The 25,798-nt window shown below is 36.0% G+C and overlaps 2 protein-coding genes across 23 annotated transcripts in view; one reads left to right on the forward strand and one right to left on the reverse strand.

Moving 5' to 3' along the window:
- The window catches only part of emp3a (epithelial membrane protein 3a (MAM blood group)), a 38,325-nt gene extending 13,611 nt beyond the window's left edge, over positions 1 to 24,714 (reverse strand). For 2 of the 16 annotated variants that reach the window (XM_073917107.1, XM_073917099.1), the window contains exons 1-7: positions 24,539 to 24,714; positions 15,486 to 15,610; positions 8,683 to 8,927; positions 4,466 to 4,539; positions 3,137 to 3,303; positions 1,734 to 1,769; positions 1,523 to 1,668 (exon numbers count right to left, since the gene is read on the reverse strand). The gene's annotated coding sequence lies outside the window, so the exon portion shown is untranslated. Of the gene's footprint in view, positions 1 to 1,513; positions 1,669 to 1,733; positions 1,770 to 3,136; positions 3,304 to 4,465; positions 4,540 to 8,682; positions 8,928 to 15,485; positions 15,611 to 24,538 lie in introns of all 16 variants that reach the window. The other 14 variants (XM_073917108.1, XM_073917100.1, XM_073917112.1 and 11 more) reach the window with 9 other exon arrangements.
- si:dkey-264d12.5 lies at positions 764 to 20,837 on the forward strand. Of its 7 annotated transcripts, none has more exons than XR_012387349.1 (18): positions 764 to 1,073; positions 1,537 to 1,701; positions 2,854 to 2,974; positions 3,048 to 3,268; positions 4,249 to 4,332; positions 5,527 to 5,692; positions 6,361 to 6,432; positions 6,519 to 6,634; positions 7,520 to 7,581; positions 8,685 to 8,910; positions 13,226 to 13,303; positions 13,379 to 13,501; positions 15,512 to 15,682; positions 16,451 to 16,559; positions 18,023 to 18,164; positions 18,918 to 19,054; positions 20,490 to 20,592; positions 20,686 to 20,837. XR_012387349.1 is itself a non-coding variant. In XM_001336856.7 (18 exons), exons 1-18 carry the CDS (start codon positions 1,059 to 1,061, stop codon positions 20,743 to 20,745), a joined length of 2,166 nt encoding a protein of 721 aa, XP_001336892.3. In that variant the 5' UTR covers positions 764 to 1,058; the 3' UTR covers positions 20,746 to 20,837. The 7 variants fall into 7 exon arrangements, 4 of the variants coding, with proteins under 4 accessions (XP_001336892.3, XP_073773196.1, XP_009304551.2 ...); XR_012387350.1 differs by having other exon boundaries at positions 5,530 to 5,692; XM_001336856.7 differs by having other exon boundaries at positions 16,456 to 16,559.
- Positions 24,715 to 25,798: the final 1,084 nt, after the last annotated feature.

Consider the following 25,798-nt stretch of genomic DNA (forward strand, 5'->3'; position numbering starts at 1 on the left):
CGCTAATTTGATTTATGGTTCACATTGTGCAATAGGTAATTCACGCCTTCTTCAGTTCATTAATGGTCACGTGTTTGTAAGAAAAGTACTACTGTACATCAGCAATCTGTTCAATCATTTCCTGCTCGAGGAAATACAGACCACACAGAGAAACATCAGTTCTCACCCATAATTCCCCTGTGAAGGAGTTTAATTTTTCAGTTGACCCAGATTGACTATTTTTAGTTATTTATTGCTAAATTAGTTTTGAAAAATAAGACAAAAATAATTAAATACATTGCACTGGGTAACGTCTTAAAATAAAGTGTTAATGTATTTGGCAACATTTATTGCTTTTTGCTAATGCTAGTTAATGAAAATACACAGTCATATGTTTTTAGTCCGTTAACTCAGCGCATTACTAGTTCAAGCCTACTTCTTTTTAGAAGTGAATTAGTAATGCTGACCTATAAATGATGTACAAGATTTAACTTCATGTTAGTAACTACATGAATTAGGCTAACTAATATTTACTAATAGATACTGTAAAAAGATTTTATTTTTTTACTTCATACGTCTATGTATAATAATAACTGTATGACGTATTTTATTAAATAATTATTGTATTAAAATAAAAAAAAAATCGTGAATCACACAAGAACATTAACTCCTTAATTAAAATACATAATCAATGTGGAAAACACAATGTTTTCTGAGCGAACCCTTCTTGTAATGGAGTCGCGTTTCTTTTAGTTTGAGGGGTCCTTTTTGCAGGACGTCCCACACACAGAGAGAGAGACACAAACAGGCTGCACGCAGATGAACGCTTTCCCAGTAGGCTACATTCAGAAAAACGATGGAGACAGATTTTAAAAGCCGTTTATCGCGAACAAAGTTTTGAAAAGTTCCATTAGAACGCGACAGTTCCTTCCTTTGAAAAACAGTTCAGTCGTGTACTGAGCCGAGGCGATTGGAAAAGGTGACGTGTGATAGTGTTTCGCGGAATATTTCTGCTCTAAAGCAATAATAGCCAACAACAACTAAAAAGTAACTTCAATGCTTTTGAATAAGAGGAGAAGATGTGCACGGCACAGGTAAGACCGGTTTAATCAAATTCTCCGTTATTTTACTGATTTCTTTAAATCACCATCCATGCGGTAAATATCAAAGTGAAGATGGGCTATATTGATGTATATCGTACTATGCGATGCGTTAATAGCTGTAGGCATTTTACTATTTTCATAAAAGCAAATGTAACAAAGTAGAAAAGTTTCATGCTAGAAAACCGCAGTGTTTTTAAAAGGGAAAAAATTATGTGCGCATGCGCGCCACCTTCTCCATCTGCAACAACAGCTGTCAAAAATGTTTTAACAACGTTAGCGGTACATCACGTGTTTGATAGAGACAATACATAAACCCACCAAAACTGATCTAGGGTCAGTTTATACAAAAGTTAGACAAGACGAGTAGATAGATAGATAGATAGATAGATAGATAGATAGATAGATAGATAGATAGATAGATAGATAGATACTTCTCTAACATCTGTATCTGCAGGACATGGATCAGCGGCTGCAGGAGGAAGGATTGGATCCTTTGGCCTCCAGTGACGAACGTTTGTCTCTGTTGTGGCAGCTTTACATGAGCAGTGAAAATACAGTCAAATCCCTCAACCAGCAGATCCAGGACCTGCAGAAGGAACGTGTCGCTGAGATTGAAAAAGTGAGTTTGAGGGGAAAAATGTATTTACTCACCTGCACTGTTTCAGATCTATTTAAGTTTCATTTTGTCTGTGGAACACAAAAGAGGGAAAATATACATATAGCATACATACATAAACAGATGAGAGACAAAATCGGTTTTTATTTTTTATGTTAATTTTAACATTATGATTTTAGGCTTTTTGTTGTAATGAAGTGTTTTTTTTCAGTACAAAATGCACTTTTAAATATTTTCCTTTTTAAATAGTTTTTTATTGCAAGTACCAAAAGTAACCTTACACATCACCGATGCCAGGGGTAATTACAAAAAATCCCGAAGCACATAGCTACAGGATAAACACGATCTGACAAAAGTCTTGTTGTTTTTCCAAGTTTTAGAAACAACAAATAACTTGACTTCTGGTTGATCATTTAGTATCAGAAGTGGCTTATATAAAAGGCAAAGACCACTAGATTACGCTTATTTTACCAAAATAAAATATGATCATGCCTTGATTTTTAATTATTTAATTAGGGCTGTAAGGTCTGACTGTGCTTAGACAAAAGTCTTGTCACTGAACAGAAATAATGTCCAGTATAGAATATAAAGTCATGCTGCAGTTGAAACAGAAGGCATATTGTGTATGACTCCCATGAGCTTTAAGGACTGCATACATACATCTCTGTAATGACTCAATCAATTATTAATAAAGCCATCTGGAATGGCAAAAGAAGCGTTCTTAGAGGAATCCCAGTGTTCACTGGATTTGTCTTCAATGCCTTTTCCATCCTACCCCAGACATGCTCAATAATGTTTATGTCTGGTGACTGGGTTGGCCAATCCTGGAGCACCTTGACCTTCTTTGCTTTCAGGAGCTTTGATGTGGAGGCTGTATTTTCTGAATTATGAAGTGATAAAAAGTTATACAAAATCAGATGACTGTCAATAATCTAATAACAAAATGAAACTACAGAATTCTGAACCTTACTTCATGCAATGGTCTGAGTATTTTGATATTAATATATGCAAATAAGTGCATATTTAAACAACACCTTTTAAACTCTGTAATTCTGAATCAACTGTGGAAGTATACAGATGAATATTAGCTAACGTTTTTACTCTGCAGTGTCTTGCCTAATGCAAACAGCAGTCATGTGATTTCTATGTCGTCAGGTCCAGCAACAAATCAGTCAAATCAAGAGTCTCACAAAGACCCGAGATTCAGTGGCTTTACGTCTGGAGCAGGAGAACCAAACGCTACATGCAACTCTGGATGACATCAACCAGCAGCAAGGTGCATTTCTATCCGTTTAATCTCAATCAGGCTCTTTTGTCAACTCCTGACTCTTTTGAATCATTGTGCACAGAGACTCAGAGGAGCGAGATTGCAGAGATGTTGCTTCAGGAGGGTCTGGCTGAGATGATTCCCATCAGCCTCAGTGAACAGGTCGCTTACCTCCTCGCAGACCGAGCCTCGCTGCTGGAGAAAATGCAGAGCCGGGAGGATGTAGAGGAGATGAAGATGATGCAGGATCATGAAGCTCTTAAGCAGAAAACCTCACCGAGTCATGTTGAGAATGTGCTGCATGTAAGTCGATCAAATCATCGGGATGTTTAGTCCTGCTGTATGCAAACACAAGTCAGTGCAAATAATAACACTTCAAAATAATGGTTCATTCATTCATTTTCCTCCAGCTTAATCCCTTATTTATCAGAGGTCGCCACAGGGGAATGAACCACCAACTATTCTAGCATATGTTTTATGCAGCGGATGCCCAACCAGTACTGGGAAACACCCATACACACTCACATTGACACACACTCATACACTATAGCCAATTTTGTTTACCCAATTCACCAATAGTGCATGTGTTTGGACTGTGGGGGAAACCAGACCGCCTGGAGGAAACCCACGCCAACACGGGGAGAACATGCTAACTGGCCCAGCCAGGACTCGAACCAGCTACTTTCTTGCTGTAAGGCAACAGTGCTAACCATTGAGCCAGCGTGCAGCCCTTTCATAAGTGCAGTAGGTGATCTGCCAGATTGCTAGCATAAGAAATTTTATATCCCTCCCCTACCATCCAAAGCCACGCCTCCTTAAGTCATGAACGTGCACTGATTAGATTGAACACTAGATCATGTCATCACCAGTTAGAAAATTCTATGGCAGGGGTGTCCAAACTAGGTCCTGGAGGGCCGGTGTCCTGCAGATTTTAGCTCCAACTTGCCTCAACACACCTGCAAGAATGTTTCTAGAAAGCCTAGTAAGAGCTTGATTAGCTAACCCAGGTGTGTCTGATTGGGGCTGGAACTAAACTTTGCAGGACACCGGCCCTCCAGGACCAAGTTTGGACATGCCTGCATATTGTGTTTTTGTAAGTGTCAAAATAAAAGCCACTTTCCAACACTATCATACAGCATGGAAAAGCCAAGATCAAATATAAAGCTACTCCGACTGTGTTTGTCTGAAATAAAGAAAATAACAGAATAAATTATGGGTTAATTAATTTACATTTTTGGGTGAACTATCCCTTTAATAAACATTCTTGTCCATATTTCCACAAGGTGGCGCCACTACACGTTCAGAGCCCTTGGAAGCGGCTCCTGAGTCTCAGAAAAGCAGCTCAGAGTAAACAGAAATTAACTCCTGTATGTTTCTCACAGTTAACCCGATGCATGCACTGAAACGCACAACAAAAAGCATGAGGAGATGTTTCAGATGGATTAGGAAAATATCTATACTGTGTTTAATTTACATGCATATCACTTTTACTGTACTAACCTTGGATTTCTTCTGAATGTTCTTTTCCATGCATGCACGTCGAGGATTTCATGAAGCATGTTTACGCTCGGTGCCTAAAAGGCATGCATTGGTTAATGAAATATGGAAACTGTGAATGCTTAAATATGATAACCTGTGTGTCAAGGTCCTTTATTTTTGCATTTTTAGAAGAGGATATTTTTAAAAACATGCTTTAAATTTCAGTTTTAGTTTGTTTCTTGAATTAGTTTTTGTTTAGTTTTTATTCTGTGCACCCATTTCTTTTCAGATTTGATGGATTTACTTTCAGTTGTAGTTTTAGAAAATAGTTTAACAGTTCAAAGAGTAAAATAAATGTTTGAACAGACACTGAACCACAAATGCAACTTAAAAACTAATAAAAAAAATAAATATTGTGGAGAATTAAGACGTTGGCAGGAATAAACATTCCTAGTTTACATTCATTCATTTTCCTTCAGCTTAGTCCCTACATCTGAGATCACCACAGCTGAATGAACCGCTAGCTATTTCAGCATGTTTTATGCAGCGGATGCCCTTCCAGCTGCAACCCAGTACTGGGAAACAACCACACACTCAATCACACACACTATGGCCAATTTAGTTTGTTCAATTCACCTACATCGCATGTCTTTGGACTGTGGGGGAAACTGGAGCATCCGGAGGAAACCCATGCCAACACGGAGAGAACATGCAAACTCCACAAAGAAATGCCAAATGACCCCGCTGGGACTCAAACCAGCGACCTTCTCTCTGAGGCAACAGTGCCACCATGCTGCCATCTTAGTTTACATTTTTTGGCAAAGAAACAGAAAAGTTTGAACATGTTTTATGTATATACAGAAGGCCGTTTCTGTATATAATATTGCTCCTGACTGATGTTGCTTGGCTTTAAAAGTGCATCTACACAGTCTAGGCACAGGTCAGATTTTCTACCACAAAATGAACATATTAATTAATAAAACAATTATTTTATTACGGTTAGTTTCTAATGTTTTCAGTTTTGATTTTTCATTTATTGTGTGTTTTTTCTGTTTACTTAAATCTCTTTGCTGTGTTTATAGCAGGCGGCTGAAATGCAGTATAGTGTGGATAAACTGAAGGAGCGGACACTGCAGGCACTGGAGAGAGATGTAGAAGAAGCTTCTGCTCGACTCGCTATGGCTCATAAGGAGATCCGCAGACTCACAGATGAGCTTGAATCTGCTCACCTCACACAAAAGGCTTATGGTAAATCACTAGACATCACAGAATGGAAGACACTGGCTACACTGTAAAAACTGCTGCAAATTTTTACAGTATTGCTGGTAATTTTGGTTGTAAAATTTACCAGTGCACTGTAAATTAACAATTATTATTGTGCTGTAATTTTACAGCGCAGTTCTAAATAATAATTTAAAATACGCTTAAATTTTATAGTATTGTTGACAATTATTACACTGTAAATTAATAATTATGACTGCAGTGCTACAGTTTTACAGTATAACGTTGGTTTGTTCTGTAGACAATCGAAACAAATGTTGCTTAAGGGGGCTAATAATATTGACCTTAAAATGGTTAAAAAAAATAAATAAAACTGCTTTTATTCTAGCCGAAATAAAACAAATATGACGTTCTCCAGAATAAAAAATATTATAGGAAATACTATGAAAAAAATCTTTGCTCTGTTGGTTATCGTTTGGGAAATATTTGAAAAAATAAATAACTAAAAAAATTACAGGATGGCTATTAATTGTGACTTCAACTGTACATTGTTATTGCTTTGTTGTTATTGCAATAGAAAAAATCTTTAAAGGCTTTTCCATTAAGCATAAGAATAATGCAGTAATCCAGAATGCTCATAAATGGATGTAAACCGAGCTACTGACAAACATCATAACCACATCTTGTCTTATTAGAGCCCGAGTTGCAAGAAGCTCAGCTGGAAGTCGAGCACCTTCGACATGAAGTGGAGAAACTGAAACGCTGTGGTATATTTGTGGATTTCTTTTTCTTGTGCATTGTAGTACTTTATAATATTGTACATTTCTGTATATGACTTATTTTGTATCATTAGAAGTTGCTGAACTGCGCAAAACAAAAGAGATAAACCAGAAACAGGAGGACGAGTTGTGCCACCTGAGGCAGAATGTGAAGAGACTGCAGACAGAGCGCGTGCAATTACTTCAAATAGTAAGATTATCATGGAAAAAGTCTTATACATATATTATTTTACTAGAATGAACATGCTCAGTGGTTAGCACTTTTGCCTCACAATAAGTTGCTGGTTCGAGTCCCGGCTCGGCCAGTTGGCATTTCTGTGTGGAGTTTGCATGTTCTACCCATGTTGGCTTCCCCCGGGTGCTCCTGTTTCCCCCACAGTCCAAACACGTGCACTATTGGTGTATTCGGGTAAACTAAATTGGGCTTAAGCAGGTCACACACCGGATGTGCCGCTCGGCGCCACGACACATGACAGTTGGAAGTATTCGCATGAAATTTAAAATGAAACCGTTCATATGGCGCTCTGTGGTGCGGCAGAAATATAAACAGTGAACTAAGTCATGGCAGGGCGCCTCGGACCGGTGTGTGTACCCTGATAGAAACCTATGCTTAGAATTCTAAAATGCATGGCGCTGCGCCTCCCCAAGTGGCACTTGTGGTGTGCGACCTGCTTTAGTTAGTGTGTTTGAATGTAAGCGTGTATGGGTGTTTCGCGGTACTGGGTTGCATCTGGAAGGGCATTCGCTACTAAAAACATATGCTGTAATAGTTGGCGGTTCATTCTGCTGTGGTGATCCCTGATAAGACAAACTAAAAAATTCCAGCAACATTTTACCATTTTTTTTTTCTTTGTGAGCACTTTGACTGTTAGACCATGTACTGTACATATTAAATATAATACTGCATTCCTCCTGCTCATTGTAACTATATAATATATAATGTAACTATATTTTATTAAATACACAATTAAATAGTTTTTGAAGGCTATATTAATAATAATACATTTATTATAAGTACATTCTGAATGAGTCATACCAATATAATGTCTAAAGCACTATTATTGTTTTTCGACAGGCAGAAGCAACTGTCACTCCATCCACAGCCATGAAAATGCAGGAAGATGAAGCCCATAAACGGTTTGTTTAATGAAAATGTGTAAAATTCAATGAAACCAAGAAGATTTGTTAATTCTATTTACTTTTTATTTAATTGAAAAGAACACAAAGAACAAATTACTTGGTCAGTGGAAACAATGGAAATTGAATTCTGTAAATATAAATGGGTAAAAGGTTGGAACAGAGGCCTGTTTAGCACAGTTTAACAGCAACTTTTTCTTTTAATTACAGCATTTAATTATTTGAGAAATGAGGATGCTGATAGCTAAAGTTTTACCAGGAATTTTTTTTTTTACTTTTTGTATTTTGTTGTACTCATGGAAATCAAAATTGGTTTATATTTACTGAAATTAAACTGAAATTATTTGGCCAGAGACGTTGGAAAACTTTTCAAAAATGAAACACACGGACTCAACTTGTTACAAAACAAGTTTTTTTTTAACACAATATTTTAATAATAATAATAATAATAATAATTCCTGACATTTATATAGCGCTTTTCTGGGCACTTAAAGTGCTTTACACATAGGAGGGAATCTTCTCATCCACCACCAGTGCAGCATCCACCTGGATGACGCGGATGAAGCCATTTTGCGCCAGACCGCACACCACACACCAGCTGATTGGTGGAAAGGAGACAGAATGATGAAGCCAATTATGATTGAGATGCTGTGGCATGACCTTTTTAAGACAGTTCATGCTCGAAAAACCCTGAATTACAACACTGAATTACAACAATTCAGCAGAGATGAGTGGGCCACAATTCCTCCACAGCACTGAACAGACTCAGTGCAAGTTATGAAAAATGCTTGATTGTAGTTGTTGCTGCTAAAAGGAGACCAACCAGTTATTAGGTTTATGGGCAAACACTTTTTAACAAAGTGCTATGTAGTTTCTTCCCTTAATAATAAAAACTTTCATTTTAAACTGCATGATGCGTTTACTTGTGTTATCTTTGACTAATATTTAACAGGCATGCAAATAAGATGAGGGGACTAACACTGTTGGTGAGGGGACTAACACTTTAACACAACTAACTATCTGCCTGTCTGTACTCAAAGATTTACATTACTGATGGCTCCAGATCATTTTCCAGAATCAGCTATATGTGTGTGTTCTTACAGGTGTGTTGATGAGATGCAGGAGCGTCTGCAGGATCTGACGCAGGTCACACTAAAGCTGCGGATGGACTTTGAGATGGAGACGGAGCTGCGGAGGAGAGCAGTGGACGAGTGTGAAGAGCAGAAGAAGAAGAGAACTGAGGCAGAACAGCTGGTCAGAAACTTCCAGACGCTCTGCGAGAAACAGACGGATGATTACAGGAGGAGCGTCGGCACCCTTCAGGTGGAGGTGAGAAAACAGATGCACTGTAAAAGATGTAATGATAAAAAGTCAAAAGTTTAAGGTCAGTTTTTTTTTTTTTTTTAATTGTTCTGTTCATCAAGGCAGCATTTATTAAATGTAAAAAAATAAATATGAATTAATTTTAAATAACTGCTTTCTTATTGTATGTAGCTTCAAATGAGAGAGAATTGAGTTAATTGCCAAATTCAGCTTGTCTGGCTATGTCATAGCAAAAACCACATTTTATAAACACAACTTTTCCATAATTATAAAAATATTCTAACAATTAAAAGTCATCAAGAGCAATAAATAATACACAAGGTAAAATACATAAGTAATATGAACAATAAATCAGACTAAAATCAGTTTAGGTATTACTTTTGATAATTTTATTTTATTTTTTTACAATTTTGGAAGGATTCACATTTAAAAATTTCATTTAAAGTCTCTTCAGATAAAAATTGTTGTCTGATAACATTAAAAATGGGGCATTCCACAAAAATATGTTTTTCATAAAAATATGTTGCAAACAGTTTGGTTTGTTGCAATATTGGCATTATGGGGGTTCTTCTTCTTTGAGTAAATGTTCATGTGGAAGTATTGTGTGTCCGACACGCCATCTTCTGTAAACAATTTCATCATGTCTTCATTTAAAAAATAAATTGGATTTTCTTCCTATTTCTGGCTGAATTTCAAAAAGTTTATTTTCTGAGCACTGATCCCATTCTGTTTGCCATTTGTTAAAAATGTGGCCTTTTATTAGTGGCTTTAAATCCGAAGGTGGGGTTTTGCACTCCTTTAGCTTTCCTGTTAGGGCTGTCTTGGCGGCAGAAAACTATATTATAAAACTTTCTCTGTTGTTCATTCACTTTGATAAAAATGTCAATAATAATATAGGATGCTTCAGTTTAAAAGAATTCAATGTTTGTAGACAAGATTTTAAGTCTGAAAAATAATAAAATTATGTTCTTCAGCATTTTCAATGTGTTCCAGAGCTAAAAATCGAGCCTTTGCTTCCGCTGTAAAAATTGAGCTTTGATCTGGAATGTGAATGCCGTAGTGTGATTGAAAGTTTCAAGTTAAATTATTACTCCAGTCATTATAGCTTTTATTACTATGACCATTAATAATAATAATAATAATAATAATAATTAGAGTGATTTCTGTAAGAACCATGTGACTCTGAAGACTGGAGTAATGAAGCTGAAAATTCATCTTTAAAATCACAGGAATAAATTATTAAATTAAACAATAAACTACTTTTGAACAGTTATTTTTATAGTGCAATAACATTTCACAATTTTACCCTGTGTACTGTATTTTTGATTAAATAAATGCAGGCTTGGTGAGCAGGAGAAGCTTTTTTTAAACATTTAAAAACCTGTTAAGCTTTATTTAAATGGTCCCTATTGCAGATTTTGTTGACTAAAAGTTGCATTGCAACTACATGCCATTTAGTTCTCATTTAAGTATTAGTAGTCTGTCTTTATATGTTAGGTAATGCTCCTTCAACAGACATTTAACAGACTATAAGAAACTTTGCAAGTACATGTCAACTTACACTAACCCCAACCCCAACCTAACAGTCTACTTATAATTTAATGAGAATTAGCTGACCTGTAGATGCAATGCAACTTAAATTCAACAAAATGCATTAAAGGATCATCAAAAATACAGTAATACCAAAAATATTACTAACCCCAAACTTGACCGGTAGTGCATATCAAATCAAAAACAATATTATTTTGCTTGTTTTAAGGAAAAACTCAATTACTTTTGCCATATTGTTTCTGAAAACAAGACAGTATCTTGTGCTCGTCTTGAATGCTTTTTTAGATATTTAGACTAGAAACAGGACAAAAACTCTTAGAAAAGCATTTTTTTTTTCGTGTTGAGACTGTCATATTTAATAAAATAAAGCATATTTATAGATAACATTTAAGAAAGCCTGTAATACAAATACATTTTTCAATTACCAAAGTATTGATTCAACTGGGGAAGTATGGAGATCTGTTGAACTTTTCCTAGTCTTCCCAGGTTAAAATATTAGTCAGAGGCTTTAAATAAGTTTAATCAATTTAATTAATTAGAGGAATAAAGCATTATAGAGCTCCGAGTGTCAGAGAACAGCAACACAGGCAGTTTGTGTTAGCTGGGCGCACACGCACACACACACACACTTCCTCTCCCCCCCATATTTATCATCGCCTCTCTTCAGCCTGCCCAGCGGCGCTTCAGTAAGAAAAAACCTCCATCCAGATCAGTTCAATCATCAGTTGTTAGGCAGAACAAGCTAATCTGCACAGAAAACGTTACGCATACATATAACAGAGCCCACAAGAGTGAGCCTTTGCCCCTCTTGTCCGTTATTGTTCCTGTAAACGAGCACACTCTGAAACTAAAACAAGTACCGAGGAGTTCACTTCTCGGTTATCAGTCACACAAAGCCACAGCTGTTATGGAGCAAGGTTATTTGAGGTTAAGCACACACGGTTATGAGGATAAACACATCAGCTTGAGTTTTAAATAATAAAAAACAGAATTAAACTGTTAATGCAAGGATTAGTCTATTAATGCATAGGACAAAGTTAAAATCGTCAAAAATTCTTTCAGATCCTGAATAATTAACCTTACTGTATACATTTTCCCTGATTTCTGTTTGACAGAGAGCAGATTTTTTTTAACACATTTTAAAAACATAATAGTTTCAATAACTCATTTCTAATAACTGATTTATTTTATCTTCATCATGATGACAGACAGTACATAATATCTGTCTAGATATTTTTCAAGATACTAGTATTCTCTCTCATCCTAGCATTGTTTCCGCTGGTGCAGGGTCTGCTCTTCAGCAAGGGTTCTGTTCAGGACCTCCTCCGGCGATGCATTGACGATCTTTAGGTCTTTCTTTAATTATTTGCATCCATTGTTTCTTCGGTCAACCGTGTGGCTGGCGTCCATCTAGAGCAGGGGTCTGTTTTTTTTTTTTTTTTGCGGCCCTCAGTGCAATATTTTGTGGCCCGCGCCGCCTGCTGTACACTGACAGAATCAGCGGAGCGGGGAGAGAGAGCGCTCCCCGCTCCGCTGATTCTATCCGTACACAGCGGTCACTGGCATTCCCCGCCCGCCGTGTAAACAAAGGGGTGGGGATGCCGGTGACGTCACCACGCACCCCCGCCCCTTTGTTAGACGTTGTGACGGGCGGGAAGTGTTAGGAGGGAACTCGCGCCGGCCAGAACCAAGGTAAGCTGTTCCCGCCCCTGCCTGTCACTTAGCTACTTATCTGCAGCCTGCCACCTACCTAGCTACAGCCTGCATCTTATATATATTATAGGTAGATACAGACTGATTTGACTGGAGTGGGGTGGGGGTGTTTTATTTATACATATATACGCCTTTTTTTTAGGTGAGGGAATGGAAGTTGAGTGAGTTCTCCCACTTTTTTCCTAGGACTTCAATAAGTTAAAAGTACAGGTCTAGACTTAATGATGATCATCTTCAAGCCATACTGAGGGTCTCAACTGCTTCCGCTCTAAAGCCAAATGTGGTTCAGATTTGTGAGAAGAAGCGCTGTCAAGTCTCTGGCAGCAAGAAGTAAGCAAAAGATGCCATGTTCAGAAGAACTGTTCATAATCTTCACTCAATGTTCTATTAATGTTCAGGACACTTCATGTTCAGAAGAAATAATTAAAACTGTTAATAATGACATTTGAGGACTTTTTTTTGTGAAATCCCTTATGCGGCCCAGCCTCACCCAGACTTTGCCTCCTGCGGCCCCCAGGTAAATTGAGTTTGAGACCCCTGATCTAGAGCAATCCTCATGGCTGTTCTTGCTAAAGTGTTCTCATCACTTCGGTTCACATCAATACCACGTTGGGTGCAATTTGAGCATCTTCTTGATGGGGACTACTCCCAGTTGCGTCCGTATGTCGTCTTTCATAAAATGGTCCCATCTTGTGATTCCGGGCTCCAGCAGAGGATCCGCATCTCCATGGTGTTTAGGGCCTGTTCATATGTTGTAGAGGCGGGACAACATTCAGAGCCATACAGGGCTACTGGGAAGATCAACTGTTTTGTACATTTTTCCCTTCAATCGGTCCAGCATCCTTTTGTCGCAAAGGATGCCAGTAAGCTGTCGCCAATAAGGGGATTAATAATATTGACTTTAAAATGCTTTAAAAAAAAACAACTTGTCTGGTCGACATAAAACAAAAAACTAATTGACATGAGGGCTAATAATGTACTATTTGCATTTTCTTTAACCTGCAGTGTCTTGTCTTAAGAGTAAAATCAGTGATGTGTGTTTCTTGTACAACCACAGATCAGAGATTTAGTAAGTAAAGTACGAGAGCTGGAGGTGCAGGACGTGGAGAGACAGCAGGAGAGACACCTGAAACAGGTAATCACAGCACACTGACTACAGCTGATCTGGTTTTTAGTCATGACTAACCACTGAATCATGAGTGTGTTTTAGGTGTCGTGTTTGCAGGATGAGGTTTGCCAGCTGAAGTTTGCCCTGCAGGAGGAGCAGGAGAAAAGCAAACAGATGCTCATAAACATGCAGATGGAGATGGACCAGGCCAGAGCGCTGGTGCAGGTGAAGAACCAACATTTTCACACCTAATGGAGTTTTTTCTTTTATTTATATATATATATATATATATATATATATATATATATATATATATATATATATATATATATGTATGTGTAAATATAAAGCTAATTGAGTGCTAAAATTCATTTCTTGAAATAATAAAGGGGGCAGGGCGGCACGGTGGCACAGTGGTTAGCACTGTCGCCTCACAGCAAGAAGGTCACTGGTTCGAGTCCCAGCTGGGTCAAGTGGCATTTCAGTGTGAAGTTTGCATGTTCTCCCTGTGCTGGTGTGGGTTTCCTCCGGGTGCTCAGGCTTCCCCCTACAGTCCAAACACATGCGCAACAGGTGAATTGAGTAAAACAAAATTGGCCGTACTGTATGAGTGTGTGTGGGGGGGGATGTGAGAGTGTATGAGTGTTTCCCAGTACTGGGTTATGGCTGGAAGGACATCCGCAGCAAAAAAACATATGCTGGAATAGTTGGCGGTTCATTTAATTTCACCTCTCAGTCAAGGAAAATTTTACACTCAAAAAAATTTGTTGCTTATTCAAAGAACTTATTTAAATTGAGCTGAAACAATATTATTCTTCAGGTTTTTTTGGGACAAAAATTGATTGTTTCATGTTCTATCTACTTCATGTTCTGTGTTCTAAAAAAAACAAAAAAAACAATTAGGTTAACTTAATTGTGTTAGGACAACGAAGCAATTGTGTGGAACTCTGCAGTTTTAAAGTGTGATGTGATTATCAAACCAAAAACACTTTAATAATTAAATTAACTGGTAATTTATCTAACGTACACATTTATTTTTAACATGTCTGTCAGCAGTAAACACGTCCACCAGTATTTTACCAACAAAATTTGAAAAAAATTTAAATAAAGGCTTGAAAATATATAGAATGTTTGAAAGCAAAACATTTATGAAATATGTTGGAAAAAAAATAAGAATATAGATGTATAAATAAATAAATAAATATATATATATATATAAATATATATATATATATATATATATATATATATATATATATATATATATATATATTCAGAAACTACACTGTGTGCATCTAACACAAAAAGCATTGCAATGAGATAAATTTTGAAATAGAACAAAATAAAAACATTTAATAAATAAAACACCCACCCACACACACACACACACACACACACACACACACACACACACACACACACACACACACATATATATATATATTTAAATGCATTAATTTTTAACACATCTGTGGGCAGAAGTTAACACTTTCAGCAGTAGTCTACTAAAAGATAAACGCTTTTGAAGAAAAAAGAAAGACATTTACAGTTATATATTTTTTTTTTGTCATGTTTGACAGCAAAGAATTTAAGAAATAAATGTTAATATAATGATTACATTAGTATACTTTTAAAGTATATTATAGTCAGGGCCGGTCTGCGAACAAGCTTCCCCGGGCCTCACTCACATCCACGACACAATCCTCCTCCAGCCCTCATTATAGTACATTAATAGTATATTTATAGATATTATAGTACTATAGTAGTGTAAGAACTGTACATTTTAGATTTTACTAGTCATTACTAGTCAAGATACTTATATTCAGCTTAAAGTGACATTTAAAGGATTAACTAGGCTAATTAAGTAAGTGTAATCAGTCTACTGATTGTAGGCTAATAAGGTTAACTAGGCAAGTCATTAGACAACTGTAGATTGTTCTGTAGGCTAGCCAATTAAAAAAAACAATTATTATTATATACTGTAGAGCTAATAATATTTACCTTAAAAATTATTTTTATGAAATATACAAGACTTAGTTTTTATTCTAGTCAAACAAAAAAAACAAGATAAATTTCTTCAGAAGGGTAAATAGAATAGGAAATACTGTGAAAATTTACTTGCAACATCACTTTGAAAATATTTGTATGAAATATTTGGAAATGCAAAATTGCAAAGCCGGGCTAAATATTTCTAAAATATCAGAGTTACCTGAGGTTTCCATGCTTTTCCCTCAGTCTCAGGAGATCCAGCTTCAGAAAGATGCAGACGAGCAGAAGAGTATGATTGAGGAGCTGCAGAGCATCCAGAAGATCCTCAACACCACCAAACAAGAACTGCAGATGCAGAGGAGAAACAACACAAAACTGCAGAACAACATAAGTGATGCGCAGCAGGAGAACCTCAAGGTGAGTCTCGCACTTAAAGTACACATGCAATCAAAATGAACCATACTGATGCTGTTGGCTTGTGTTGCTCGTTTTGTGAGCAGTTTATCAGTATATTTCATTAAGAGATGCTCTGAGATATTTCACAAGTGTGTCCTTGTGATCTGAAATCTGAAAATGCACTATTCCTGTTTGTTTTCTGTTCAATTCTCAGATTAGGTCTGTCTGAGGGTTTGGGCGTGGCTAACATACTTAACCACGCCCCTCCAGCTGTCAGTTTTGACAAACAGAAATGGTGAGGAGGAGGAGACTGATAGGTTGTAATAACTCTCCCCAAACCCTTTTCCAGATTTTTCAGAAACTACTTTACTAGATCCAATTAACTCAAGTAGAAAAAACTAGCCACGCCCACTGTTTTCTCATTTAATATTCTGTTTCTCTCTGAACTGTCACAATACGAAAAAAAAACAGTCACAGCTTTTGGTTCATGTGGACTTTAAAGTCCTCAAAGTCTGTGTGAAAATGAAATTTACGAGGTTTATTTTGCTAAAGTACACTGTTAGACTTTAGTTGAACAATTAATCAGTGCAATTTAATCTACTGAAAGCCCCGCCCCCTACTTAATATTCAGTTTTGGTCTCGAGTACAGTAACATACTGAAACAAAAGACCGCAACTTCTGGTTCACTTTAAATCAGACTTCAAATCAACAGACTGAAGTGGTTTTAGCTGTTTGCATTGTTGATATTAACTCTTGTTCTAATTATGAATCATTATTATTTTTTATAAGCGCAGCTTCAACAGGACTTGAAGAACAGATTAGTCAGCAGTCAACAGGACAGTGAATCTCTGAGGACTGAACTTCAACTAGCTCTAGTGAGCGTGGACGCAGAGAGAAGGTAATCATGGTCATTGAAGTTAACTAAAACCATTAAAAAATGTTACAAAATAAATAAAGAATTCTAATAGTTTTTTTTGTTTTTATAAATGTATATCAACAACATGTATTATGAATAAAACAACAATACTACATTAAGTAATAACATTTTATTTAAGTAGGTGCATTATTTTGCAACACCAAGTATCAAAAGCAAACAAAAAGTAATAAAAATACAACAAACTTATGAACTATTTCACTAGGATTAAATATAAAATAAAAAACTCTTGACATAAAATTGCAGTCAGAAAAATATAGAAATACGTGTAAAAATAAATGCAAAATTCAATAACTGTACACTGAGAACAAAGAGTGAATTAAACTGAATTAAAAAAGTAATAATTATTTTAGCAAGTTGCTAAGAAATTATTTTATTAATTTTCATTTACTTTATATGTACAAAAATAACAGAAGTTTTGATTTACAAAACGAAATTGCTAAAATAAAATAATTAAAATGGAAAATATATTTAAAGACAAACAAAAACTGCAGTAAACTAAATTCATTCACGCATTTTCTTTTCAGCTTAGTTCCTTTATTTATCTGGGTTTCGGCAGCGGAACAAACCGCCAACTTATACAGCATATGTTTTACACAGCGGATGTCCTTCCAGCTGCAACCCATCTCTGGGAAACATCCATACACACTCATTCACACTTATACACTACGGACAATTTAGCCTACCCAATTCACCTGTACTGCATGTGTTTGGACTGTGGGGGAAACCGGAGCACCCAGAGGAAACCCACGCAAACGCGGAGAGAACATGCAAACTCTACACAGAAACGCCAACTGAACAAGCCGAGGCTCAAACCAGCTACCATCTTGCTGTGAGGCGACAGCACCACTTACTGCGCTACCGCTTTGCCCTAGTAAACTAAATATTAAAGAAAGAAAAAAACGGATTTCTGACACAATTTTATTTTAGCTAGCTGCCAAGAACATTTCACAATTTCATTTAATTTACACTATATGTACCAATACATTGTCTCACTAAAACAAAAATAAAAAACAGAAATTCACAACAATATCGCTAAAATAAAATAATAATAATAATTTAAATGAAAAACAGAAATAAATAAAAACAAAAATTGCAGTAAACTAAATGTTAAATATATAAAAAAAACTTTGAATATTATTTTAGCTAGCAGCCAAGAAAACATTTCTCGGTTAATGTACCAACACATTTTGTTTCAATAAAAAAAAAACACAATTGCTAAATTAAAATACAAATAATTAAAATGGAAAATATAAATAAAGAAAAATTCACAACAAAACTGCAAAATGTCAACAAATTCAAAATTAAAATGGAATATATATATATATATATATATATATATATTAAATCTAATTAATCAAATAATCAATTAATTAAAAGTAAAAAGCTTTGAATAATACTACATTGTTTCCTCTATTTTATGCCAGTAAATACAACGACAAGCGAATCCACTACAAAAACAAGCTGAGCCGAGCCAGAGGGCTTTACCTGAGAGAGACAAACCGGCGAGACGAACAAATAAAAGACCTGGAGAAACAGATCTGCATTCTGAGGAAACAAGAGGAACAGGTAACATGGCAAGTTATACACTATCTGACAAAAGTCGTGTAGCTTATCCAAGTTTTAGAAACAGCAAATAATAACTTGACTTCTAGTTGACCATAAGGCATCAGAAGTGGCTTATATGAAAGGCAAAGGCCTCTAGATTACGCTTATTTTACCCAAATGAAATATGATCAGGTCTTGATTTTTAATGATTTAATTAGGACAGTAAGGTCTGACTTTGCTTAGACAAAAGTCTTGTCACTTAACAGAAATAGTCATGGTGCAGTGGAAAAAGAATGAATATTGTGTATGACTCCCATGAGCTTGGAGGACTGCATCCATACATCTCTGCACTGACTCAAATTAACTTATTAATAAAGTCAGGACTCTGGACATGCAGGACTTCCAGAGTTCATCAAGACTCTTTGGACTCATCTTCAATGCCTTTTAAAAAACAAAAGCTGTTTCTGAAATATTAATAAAATGTGCATTATTTGTCAGTGTTATTATAAAAGATTTAAATTTAAGATTTTTAATTAAAGATCCTCCCATTTTTCATTCTGTTTTTGCACAATTGAGCACAATTGTTGAAATAAAAATCAAACAAATTATTTAAAATTTATTTCAGGCACTTTCAAAGACCTGTGTTTGTTTTTAACTGTCCAGACCTTGAATCAATTCTAGTACTGAATTCAAATACTTAAAGAAGTGCGGGAACCCTAAAATAAAGTAAACAGTGCATGTGATCATTAAATGCTGATGTCGGTCTCTCATCAGATGTCATACATGATGAAGACGGTCATGTCTGAAAACCAGAGTCTGCTTCAAAACAACACAGATCTGCTTCTACAGCTGCACGACTCTGAAGAGACTCAGAAAAACACGTCACACACCGTCTTCACCATGCAGAGGAGGTACTGTTTAATCTACAGTAGATGTATAGTACTGTCAAAATACTGACAATTCAGCTTTGAATCATAGAAATAGATGACATTTTAAAATACAAATAAAGTGGGTGTGAAATCAAATGTACTGTTTAATTCACTAGTGCACATTGTTATTCTTTAGGTCAGGGGTCACCAATCTCGTTCCTGGAGGTCCGGTGACCTGCAGGGTTTAGCTTCAACGTGCCTCATTACGATTATCATGCCATCGATTCGAAATTTAGAATTTAGAAATAAAAACACTGTTCAGCTATGAGTTACGCAGGAAGAACAGCCCCGGTTACAGTCTATGGCTCTATTTTGACGGTCAGTGGTTAAGTTTGACACCCAGTGGTTGAATTAGGTATTGCATTTTTAGATTAAAACAAACGCAAGCGCAGGTTGCCAGATTAAGGACCAACACGAGAGTCTGACTATCGAGCCTAAAGACTGATATAAACCGTGTTCTATAAAACAGCAAGCGATAGAGGGAATATTTTCATATTAACAGGAGCTTCTGTTCTAACCAACATCTCAAATTGAAATGTAAGAAACGGCTTCTATCTCTTACAGCTGAACAACAGAAAACTGACAATAATCAGCTCAGGTACACCACATGCACTTTATTCAGGGTAGTTGCTAATAATGTGAGATTGAATGCCATTTTACATGACATTTATTGCCATACTACTGAAAACAGCAGGGGATAGTTCATTTGATAAATAAATAAAAAAAAAAATTTTATAATAAAATTGTTCGAAGTTGAACTTTAGACCTGTGAAATAATGCAAACCAACAGATATCAGTGATTCAGCATCCACATTTATTAATGTTAAAGAGATTTAATGAGTATTAATTCGATTATAAACCTTTCCATTTCGTAAGCAGCCAAAAAGCCAAATTGCTTATGACTGCAAATCACATAGTGTGTTGTTAGGACACAGGGTTACACGGGGGTGAGGGGAAACCTGCTCACGTAATGTTTGTAAATAACATTTATATTATTTGCTAATTAATAACCACCTCATGTGGAACTCTGAATCTGCATCTCATTTCGGAGTCTGCGATTGTCCACCCCCGGTCGCATTTCGGTCACAGGTGCATACTTTGAGAGCCTTGACTGATTGAATGAATATGTTGTTTTCCAACAAGGCAACCCAGAGTGCTGAAATATAATTGGCTGAACTGGCATTGGGCGGGTTAAAAGAACTAAAACAAAGACAGCGGTTCCGGCACATAACACACATTTTCAAAGCAGAGCATCTGACTTAAGAATTGTTTTTCCAGATAAACAAGAATGTTCACTTAGCATGTTTCTTAAACATCTGCTAATAAGCCTATTTATTATTTCACTAATAAATCTCAATTATATAAACAGAATTCTTCGCAATCCATCAAAACAATGTTTCTTGTTTAACTTCCTCAGGATTAATTTGCTTGAAGAAGAAAACAGTCGACTACAACAGACGACAGCACAGATGTCTGAGCACATCGAATGCCTGACGACACTGGCTGAGACAGACTGTGATGTAAGTACATTCATCTAAATGTAATTTTGCAATGTAACAATTCCGTACGTTTATGCTGAGTCTAATAATCTGTGTTCTCTCATTTTATTTCAGGAAGTTAGTGCTGAGAGTCGTGTTATCGAGGGTGAAGACCAAACCACTCTTCCTACATAAACATCTTCATTTTTCATTGTGAATCGCTTAAATTATTTTTGTAAACTCAAATATTTCTAAATAAATGTCTGTGTCTACAGATCACAACAAAACCTTTTCCTCATGTGACATAATAGGCTAAATTGGAATTGGGCGGTTGAAAGGGACCAAAGCAAAGACAGACGTTCTGACATGGAACGCACATTTCTTAACTTTATTACAAAAACTTTATTTATTTATTTTTTTAAATGACCAATTTATTTATTTTATTTTCGGCTTAGTCCCTTTATTAATCTGGGGTCGCCACTGCAGAATGAACAGCCAACTTATCCAGCTAATGTTTTACCCAATGGACGCCCTTCCAGCTGCAACCAATTACTGGGGAAACATCTCATTCACACTCATACACTAGGGACAATTTAGCTTAACCCAAAATCCACACAGAAATGCCAACTGACCCAGCTGAAGCTCGAACCAGCGACTTTCTTGCTGTGAGGCAATCATGCTACCAACTGCGCCAATGTGACGTATTTTAATGACTTTATCAATGTTTTTCAGATAAACAAATATGTTTACTAAGCATGTTTCTTAAATATCTGCAAACACATGATGGTATTTTTAGGCTTTAGAAAAGTAAAAAAAAACTTGCATACAGCACCTTTAAAATATTTTTCTAGTTCCCTCATGTTTTTTTAATTCATCTTACACACTAGTATTCAACAGTAGTTTTGTTGGATATGTTCATATGTCGAATTTAATCTTACGATTTAGTCCATGCTGGGTGTCCATGCACTTACTTCAGTCATTAAGAATCAGTGCACATCAATTTTTCAAGGAGGCAGAGCTCTTCTTCCTGAAGAATAATAATGAATGTAACTTATGCAGTCACACCCCTAAATAAAATCTTAACAAACTGTAGTCCCTGACAGCCCACAAGCCAGTTTAGGTCTATGTATATATTCTTACATAATGAGCTTCAGGCTATCAATCCAGACTCCAAAGGATAGAGGTAAAGTTGGTTTTATATTTACACATTCATTCATTTAGAAGTCTCTATATTGTTTACCATGCAGGGCTCAACAATAAGGACTACCCGATGGCCCGGGGCCAGCGTGTCGGTTGCTTGGGACAGTAGACAGGATCGTTACTGGCCCGATCGAGTCACTGATGCCCTGTCACTATAAAGTTTATTTTGGCTGTGACTATTTGTCAATTGCGTGCAAAAATTGTCAGAATCAAGAAAAAGTTTGTTTTTTTAAGCCTTGAAATGCTACCTTCTCTGTTCCTCTTATCTGATTGGATGTTGTGAGCACGTTATTTTTTTCATAACAATCAGTGCAGTGAAGAGACAGCAACATGGCGTCAACTTCAAGTGATGATGCTACAGGAAAACATTTGTTTCTAACATCTTGGAAGCAGACATTTATGAGGGTAAAACAACTAAAAAAAATAAGTGATGTTTTGTACAGTTTGCCTTCAGTTTGGCAGGTCAGCCATCTTTTGTTTTTTCAATAAAATACCTGCACATTTTGCTACATTTGTTTGCAAAAACCTTTAATTTAAATATTTAAATTCTAGATTTACAAAAATTTATACATTTTTTTTGTTTTAATTTGTGGCTAAGAAATAGCTATTCACTTTTTTTTGGTGGGGCCAGTGAAAATATTGGCAGGGCAAGTAAAAATCTGAACCACTGGTCCGATCGGGCCAGTAGAAAAAATCTTTAGCGTTGAACCCTGCCATGTTACTTTGAATATTCGATCTGAATTAGCATGCAAGTATGACTTGAAAACAACATTAACACTGTTTATTTGACTGTGAACAATGTTGTACTTTGATGGTCATTTGCTGCTAATATGATTTCCCTATTTAGATTTTGCAAATAATACTTCTATGAAATTATATTATTATGGGGAAAGTCTGAATGTGCGAATATAAAACCAACTTTACCTCTATCTCCAAAGGTACTAACAGCAGCCTGAAAAAAATCAAGAGGAATCTGGAAAAATCTATCAAGGTGACCCACAACATCAGCAGAACATCAATTGGGGAAAAAAAAAATATTTTCACACAATCAGACTTTCTCCTTAATAATCTAATTTCAGAAAAGTATTGTTTGCAAACTCTAAATAAGGAAATCGCATTATCAGCCAATGACTATCAAAGTACATCATTGTTCACGGTCCATTAAATAGTGCTGTGCTGTTTTGAAGCAACGCTTACATACAGGTTTAGACCCAATATTCAATCTAGCGGTGTCACAAGTTGTCATTGTTCAAAATTGAATAAATATGTGAATATAAAACCAACTTTACCTCAATATAACATCACTCATACTGCACAACAAACAAACACAGGCTCTGCTCGAATAGAAACCTTGGCGGGATAACTAGTTTTAAGAGTTACGGCGGTGTGGAAAAGTCAAGGTATTAAAACTGTTACGTTTTTCTGTTAAACCATTCTTAGGGTATTTGATAGAGGTAAAGCTGGTTTTATATTCGTATATTAAGACATTCTCTTTATTAAAATAATTTCAGAAAATTATTCTTTTCAAACTCTAAATAGGGAAATCACATCAGCAGCAATTTATTTAGTGTTTTTTTAGGGCAATCTCTAGCAGAAAAGGCCCCTTTAAAGCAAAAGCTGCTAGTCAGCCCACAATTCAGGAAACATCTGAAAAACAAATCACTCATAAACCAACATAAACACGCTACGAACCTGAACAGTCCAGTGGCTTTCTTAAAAAATATCCAAAAACATCTTTTTAAGTTGTTTCTTTAAGCTACTGAAGACAGCAGAAGTCAATGGTTTATTATTTAGCCTCACATGTTTACTGCTCCAAAAGATTTAAAATGTTTTTTTAAATAAAATATATTGTGTTCAATGGTGAAAAAAAAAAACTTTTTTGCTCAGACATTTAAAACGAAAATTTTAGAGTAGACATGGGATAATAACCAGTATAAAGGTATACCACGTTTTTGAAAAGTCAAGTTGTAAAACCGCCAAAATGTTCTGCTATATCATTGCTAAGGTAAGTGTAGAATTTTTTATTTATTTTTATTTTAGTTTTTTTAGGACAACATTATGTCTAGCAGAAATGATATCCAAAGATGCCGTTTTAAATTGTAAAGAAATCTGTGTTTTTGAAACAAATGAAGACAGCAAAAGTCAAAGATTTATTTTTATCATTCAGCCTGACACATTTACTGTTCCAAAACATTATGAATGTTTCTCAAAATAAAATATTTTGTGTTTAAAGGGGAAAAAGTTTTAGTTTTTTTCCCAGACATTTAAAAAGAATATATTTTAGAGCAGTAATCACAATACCGTGAAATAGTTAAACCGTGATATTTTTATCCAAGGTTATCATACCATCAGAATATTATACCTGCCCATGCCTATTTTAGAGTAGTTATTGCAATACCGTGATATTTTTATCCAAGTTTTTCATACCATCAAAATCTTATACCGGCCCATGTCTAGAAACCACCAAAAATATCAACACATACTGAATCTAGTTTATTCAAAACGCAGCACATTCCTGTGTGTGTATAATATATATATATACATACAAATGTTTATTCAACATTTCCTCCACCATCACTGTCTGGATAACGACTGAATGCATCACAAAAACTCTTTAAAACAGTCTAAATAAGTTGTAGTGTAACAGTTTCTCATTTACGCTAAACATTAGCCACAATTTAATATAAACACGAAGCTTAATACAAACAACGGCTAAACTTTGCTCCATTCAAACTGACCTACAGGTTAGCATCTCCGCTAAGGTAATCAATTACACAATTGAACATACCTTTTGTAAACATCTTTACTGATGGGTCTCAAACTCCTGGTGCGATTTTGTGGATTCAGATGTGTCCAGATTCAGCCCAAAAAGTGACTTTGGAGGTAAACGGTGAGAATTCTGTGGGTGTTTGGTGCGTTTGTTTGGTTGTTTGTTGTCATTAACACAACACGCTAGAAACTGGCAAACTTGAGTGAAGGCTGGTGTGCGTTTTTATACCCCCCTGCGCGCTGACGTCACTCCAGGAACCTTTTGCAATCACGTGGTTCACATGGTGACCCGCGAAATTCAGATGAAGCACAGGAAGTAAGGGGGGTATAGGAAAGTCGTATTTTGCGATTTATACCATATTTCAAAGGAGATATAAAGATAAAATAACCACATATGTTGGACATGATCCTTATATCATGAAGAGGGCCAAGTTTTCTACTGAACTAAAATTTGTTTGCCTGTCATTGAGGCGGTAGATACCCATGGAGGCCCTTATTATACAAATATTATTAAAATGTTTACCAATGTATTATCGTTAAACCACTGAATTAAACAAACATACATAGGCTACATATACATTATATTTCTAGTTATTCTGACGTAAGCTAAGCCGTTTGCTGACTTGCCTCTGGCAGTTCGCGCTTCGACCATAAAAGGTTGATAACGGTTAACTTCAGAAGCTACACGATATGATGTTTTAGCCTTCAACAAACTAATGTTTTATGGGCTCATTGGAGTTTAATTTTGACGGCATCCATTCACTGCACAACTTCATTGGTTTACAAGCGATGAAATGCCAAATTTCTGCAAAAAAACAAACAAACAAGCAAGCTCAACCTACTGAGGGTAAGTTCATTTTCATTTTCTTTTTTTTGTGGCGGTTAACTATAACAGGGTGTTCGCGGGGTCTTAAAATGTCTTAAATCTTTGAAGAAAACCTAAAGTTTAAGCCTTAAAAGTCTTACACTTACTCAAATATTGTGTTGTGTCCCATTTTCATTTTCTTTTCTTTTTTGTGGCGGTTAACTGGCTATAACAGGGTGTCCGCGGCCCGGTCTTATAAAGTTTTAAATCTTTAAAGTAAACCTAAATTTTAAGCCTTAAAAGTCTTACACTTACTCAAATATTGTGTTGTTGTCCCATCTCTGGGTAACATCCATACACACTTATTCACACTCATACACCAAGGACAATTTAGCCTACCCAATTCACCTTTACTGCCTGTCTTTGGACTGTCCGGGGAAACCGGGGCACCCGGAGGAAACCCACGCGAACGCG

Source organism: Danio rerio, chromosome 11, assembly GCF_049306965.1.
Source record: "Danio rerio strain Tuebingen ecotype United States chromosome 11, GRCz12tu, whole genome shotgun sequence".
In the NCBI taxonomy this organism is placed as follows: Eukaryota; Metazoa; Chordata; class Actinopteri; order Cypriniformes; family Danionidae; genus Danio; species Danio rerio.